Genomic DNA, 6,236 nt, shown 5'->3' with positions numbered 1-6,236 from the left:
TAAGTAAACCAGAAACCTTTCAATATATAAATTAAAATAACACTTTAAAACCATTTAAATACAATACATAGGAAAGTTGTGCTGTACTATGGTAGATGTAGAATCAATCTATTTTTTTAGACTGTTAGAGTATTTATCTGGTCAATATGTCAGTGTATTATGTCTTTTTGTAACAGTGTTATATGTGAAAATGTGATCGTATTATAAATTGTATTTTAATATTTATGGACTCTTGGAAGATTACATAGATCTTAGAACAGGACTGAAATATACTCTCTGTGAAGAGAAGTACAAGAGAAGTACAGAGAGAGAGAGAGAGAGAGAGAGAGAGAGAGAGAGAGCGAGAGAGAGAGAGAGAGAGAGAGAGTGTTTCTGCCACATCCCTGTTGTAGTGTAATGTGTGGTGCCCTCTAGTGGTCATAATTATAACTGTAATGTATACTCTCTCTCTCTCTCTCTCTCTCTTTCTCTCTCTTCCTCTCTCTCTCCACCTATGTTGTCAGGGATGATTTTGATGAGGAGGGGTTCTGCCAACCGTACAGGGGAGTGGCCTGTTCTCGCTTCATAGGAAACCGCAGCATCTTCGTTGACTCTCTGCAGATGCAGGGTGAGATCGAGACACAGATCACAGGTATGCTGCCTGCGTGTGTGTGTGTGTGTGTGTGTGTGTGTGTGTGTGTGTGTGTGTGTGGACTGTTTAACTAAACCCCCTAGGAATAGAATTTAACCTTGTGGGGACTAACAAAATGTCCTCAGTTGGTCAAATTTGCCAGAAATTGCATCTCTGCATGTCTGGCAGACATATCAGTGTGGATGACGGATCACCACCTCAAGCTGAACCTCGGCAAGACGGAGCTGCTCTTCCTCCCGGGGAAGGACTTCCCGTTCCATGATCTCGCCATCACGGTTGACAACTCCATTGTGTCCTCCTCCCAGAGTGCTAAGAGCCTTGGCGTGACCCTGGACAACACCCTGTCGTTCTCCGCTAACATCAAGGCGTTGACCCGATCCTGTAGGTTCATGCTCTACAACATTCGCAGAGTACGACCCTGCCTTACACAGGAAGCGGCGCAGGTCCTAATCCAGGCACTTGTCATCTCCCGTCTGGATTACTGCAACTCGCTGTTGGCGGGGCTCCCTGCCTGTGCCATTAAACCCCTACAACTCATCCAGAACGCCGCAGCCCGTCTGGTGTTCAACCTTCCCAAGTTCTCTCACGTCACCCCGCTCCTCCGCTCTCTCCACTGGCTTCCAGTTGAAGCTTGCATCTGCTACAAGACCATGGTGCTTGCCTACGGAGCTCTGAGGGGAACGGCACCTCCGTACCTTCAGGCTCTGATCAGGCCCTACACCCAAAGAAGGGCACTGCATTCATCCACCTTTGGCCTGCTCACCTCCCTACCTCTGCGGAAGCACAGTTCCCGCAAAGCCCAGTCAAAACTGTTCGCTGCTCTGGCACCCCAATGGTGGAACAAGCTCCCTCACGATGCTAGGACAGCGGAGTCAATCACCACCTTCCGGAGACACCTGAAACCCCACCTCTTTAAGGAATACCTGGGATAGGATAAAGTAATCCTTCTAACCTCCCCCCCCAAAAATATATAGATGTACTATTGTAAAGTGGTTGTTCCACTGGATATCATAAGGTGAATGCACCAATTTGTAAGTCGCTCTGGATAAGAGCGTCTGCTAAATGACTTAAATGTGTGTGTGTGTGTGTGTGTGTGTGTGTGTGTGTGTGTGTGTGTGTGTGTGTGTGTGTGTGTGTGTGTGTGTGCGTCTGTGTGTGCGTGTTTATGCGTGTGTGTTTTGTGTTTCCCTTCAATCCCTGTGTTTTGATTTTAATCAGACATGGAGTACAGGGATAAGGGTCCAGATTTGGTGTAAATCTAACCAGACACTTTCAATCCAGACTTGTCCGTGTGTGTGTGTGTGTCTCTGTGTGTGTGTGTGTGTGTGTGTGTGTGTGTGTGTGTGTGTGTGTGTGTGTGTGTGTGTGTGTGTGTGTGTGTGTGTGTGTGTGTGTGTGTGTGTGCTAGGTCCCATCTGACCTTAGTTGAGTCTGTAGCTTGTCATTACTGTCAGTGAGGATGATGAGAGGATATCTGGTAGAGGGGTGAGAGGGAGTTCAGGATGATAAAGTCACAGTAAGGAACACACATGTTCTACACAGTATGGAACACACATGATCTACACAGTATGGAACACACATGATCTGATACACATATATTCACATTCCCACTTTTTCCATCCAGCCGCCTTCACTATGATCGGAACGTCCAACCACCTGTCGGACCGCTGCTCCCTGTTCGCCATCCCGTCTCTGTGCCACTTTGCCTTCCCAACATGTGACCGCAGCTCTGGGACAGACAAGCCCAGGGACCTGTGTAAGGTATGATGACATGCTTCACAACTACGACTATACCTACATCTACTAGGCTTGTAGCATTAAACACCGACTGTGGCTGAAATGGGACCCTATTCCTTATGGTTCCTGGTTAAAGTAGTGCACTATTTAGCAAATAGGGAGCCATTTCAGACACAGTCCCTGACTGGTGACAGTTACAGGTAGATCTATTCAGGCTTGCTCGTCAATCAATATAACCAATCATTTATTTGGTGTGAAATGGCCCTAGCTAGTTTAATAGTAGTAGTCGCCTTCTGGGGTAGGCTATTATTTTTTGTTAAGTTTATTCATTCAACCATTTTTGAAAACAGCACACTTAAAACTTGAAAAAGCCAAACATGCACATGAGTAAAATCACGGAGGATAACACTCAATAAAGTCTGGGAGTTATTTCCATTGTTAAGTCATGGAGGATAACACTCAATAAAGTCTGGGAGTTATTTCCATTGTTAAATCATGGAGGATAACACACAATACAGTCTGGGACTTATTTCCAGTGTTAAATCATGGAGGATAACACACAATACAGTCTGGGACTTATTTCCAGTGTTAAATCATGGAGGATAACACAGAATACAGTCTGGGACTTATTTCCAGTGTTAAATCATGGAGGATAACACACAATAAAGTCTGGGACTTATTTCCATTGTTAAATCATGGAGGATAACACACAATACAGTCAGGGACTTATTTCCATTGTTAAATCATAGAGGATAACACACAATAGAGTCTGGGACTTATTTCCATTGTTAAATCATGGAGGATAATGCCCAATAAAGTCTAGGACTTTTTTTGATTGTTATCACGAAGGATAACACAAAATAAAGTCTGGGACTTATTTCAATTGTGAAATCATGGAGGATAACACATAGTACATGTCTGAGATTTATTTCCATTGTTAAATCATGGAGGATAACACACAATACATGTCTGGGACTTATTTCCATTGTTAAATCATGGAGGATAATGCACAATACCGTCTGGGACTTATTTCCATTGTTAAATCATCAAGGACAGCACACAATGAAGTATGGTAATTATTTCCATTGTTAAATCATTGAGGATAACAAACAATTAAGTCTGGGACTTATTTCCATTGTTAAATAATGGAGCATAACACACAATACAGTCTGGGACTTATTTCCATTGTTAAATCATTAAATCATTGAGGATAATGCAAAATACAGTCTGGGACATATTTCCGTTGTTAAATCATGGAGCATAACACACAGTCAGTATGGGACTTATTTCAGTTGTTAATTCATAGAAGTTAAAACACAATAAAGTCTGGGAATTACTTCCATTGTTAAATCACGGACGATAACACACGATACACTTAGGGACTTATTTCCATTGTTAAATATGGAGGATAACACACAATATAATCTGAGACTTATTTCCAGTGTTAAATCATGGAGGATAACACACAATACAGTCTGGGACCTATTTCCATTGTTAAATCATGGAGGATAAAACACAATACAGCCTGGGACTTATTTACATTGTTAAATCATGGAGGATATCACACAATACAGTCTGAGACTTATTTCCATTGTTTAATCATGGAGGATAACACACAATACAGTCAGAGACTTATTTCCATTGTTAAATCATGGAGGATAATACACAATACACTCTGGGACTTATTTCCATTGTTAAATCATGGAGAATAACACACAATACAGCCTGGGACTTATTTCCATTGTTAAATCATGGAGGATATCACACAATACAGTCTGACACTTATTTCCATTGTTTAATCATGGAGGATAACACACAATACAGTCTGAGACGTATTTCCATTGTTAAATCATGGTGGATAACACAAAATACAGTCTGGGACTCATTTCCATTGTTAAATCATGGAGGATAACACACAATACAGTCTGGGACTTATTTCCATTGTTAAATCATGGAGGATAACACACAATAAAGTCTGGGACTTATTTCCATTGTTAAATCATAGAGGATAACACACAATAGAGTCTGGGACTTATTTCCATTGTTAAATCATGGAGGATAATGCCCAATAAAGTCTAGGACTTTTTTTGATTGTTAAATCACGGAGGATAACACAAAATAAAGTCTGGGACTTATTTCCATTGTGAAATCATGGAGGATAACGCATAGTACATGTCTGAGACTTATTTCCATTGTTAAATCATGGAGGATAACACACAATAGATGTCTGGTAGTTTTTTCCACTGTTAAATCATGGAGGATAATGCACATTACCGTCTGGGACTTATTTCCATTGTTAAATCATGGAGGATAATGCACAATACCGTCTGGGACTTATTTCCATTGTTAAATCATGGAGGATAACACACAATAAAGTATGGGAAGTTTTTCCATTGTTAAATCGTGGAGGATAACACACAATACAGTCAGGGACTTATTTCCATTGTTAAATCATGGAGGATAACTCACAATACAGTTGTCACAGGTGTAGCCGTGTTGAATAGACCAAAACGCAGCCGGGATGTGAATACTCATCTTTATATTTATTTTGAATAAAGCATACACGGGAAAACAATAAACAAGAACGACTTGTGACAGTCTCACAGGCTATACATTCACTAGCAGTGCAAAATATACAACAACCCACCAAAACCAGGTGACAAACACACTCCTAATATATGACTTCCAATCAGGAACAACGATAACCAGCTGTCTCTGATCAGGAGCCACACAGACCAACATAGAAACAGAAATACTAGACAAACACATACCCAGTACTTCTGCCACGTCCTGACCACAATACTAAACAACTACTCCCTCTGCTGGTCAGGACGTGACAACAGTCTGGGACTTATTTCCATTTTTAAATAAGGGAGGATAACATACAATACAGTCTGGGACTTATTTAAGTTGTTAAATCATGGAGGATAACACACAATACAGTCTGGGACTTGTTTCCATTGTTAAATAATGGAGGATAACACACAATACAGTCTGGGACGTATTTCAGTTGTTAAATCATAGAGGATAACACACAATACAGTGTGGGACTTATTTTCATTGTTAAATAATGGAGGAAAACCCACAATACATGTCTGGGACTTTTTTCCATTCTTAAATCATGGAGGATAACACACAGTACAGTCTGAGACTTATTTCCATTGTTAAATCATGGAGGATAATACACAATACACTTGGGGACTTATTTCCATTGTTAAATCATGGAGTATAACACACAATACATGTCTGGGATTTATTTCCATTGTTAAATCATCAAGGACAGCACACAATGAAGTATGGTAATTATTGCCATTGTTAAATCATTGAGGATAACAAACAATTAAGTCTGGGACTTATTTCCATTATTAAATCATGGAGCATAACACACAATACAGTCTGGGACTTATTTCCATTGTTTAATCATGGAGGATAATGCACAATACTGTCTGGGACTTATTTACATTGTTAAATCATGGAGGATAACACACAATACAGTCTGGGACCTATTTCCATTGTTAAATCATGGAGGATAAAACACAATATAGCCTGGGAATTATTTACATTGTTAAATTTTGGAGGATATCACACAATACAGTCTGAGACTTATTTCCATTGTTTAATCATGGAGGATAATGCACAATACTGTCTGGGACTTATTTACATTGTTAAATCATGGAGGATATCAAACAATACAGTCTGAGACTTATTTCCATTGTTTAATCATGGAGGATAATACACAATACACTCGGGGACTTATTTCCATTGTTAAATCATGGAGAATAACACACAATACAGCCTGGGACTTACTTCCATTGTTAAATAATGGAGGATAACACACAATACAGTCTGAGACGTATTTCCATTGTTA

General features: G+C 40.2%; 1 protein-coding gene across 1 annotated transcript in view; it reads left to right on the top strand.

Moving 5' to 3' along the window:
- Window positions 1–6,236, top strand: part of LOC115158724 (inactive tyrosine-protein kinase transmembrane receptor ROR1-like) — a 115,228-nt gene that overhangs the window by 74,206 nt on the left and 34,786 nt on the right. The window contains exons 4-5 of the mRNA XM_029707977.1: window positions 504–631; window positions 2,256–2,392. Coding sequence (XP_029563837.1) covers window positions 504–631; window positions 2,256–2,392 — 265 coding nt within the window. The remainder of the gene's footprint in view (window positions 1–503; window positions 632–2,255; window positions 2,393–6,236) is intronic.

Source organism: Salmo trutta, chromosome 22, assembly GCF_901001165.1.
Source record: "Salmo trutta chromosome 22, fSalTru1.1, whole genome shotgun sequence".
In the NCBI taxonomy this organism is placed as follows: Eukaryota; Metazoa; Chordata; class Actinopteri; order Salmoniformes; family Salmonidae; genus Salmo; species Salmo trutta.
This window is presented reverse-complemented; position numbering and strand designations above follow the sequence as displayed.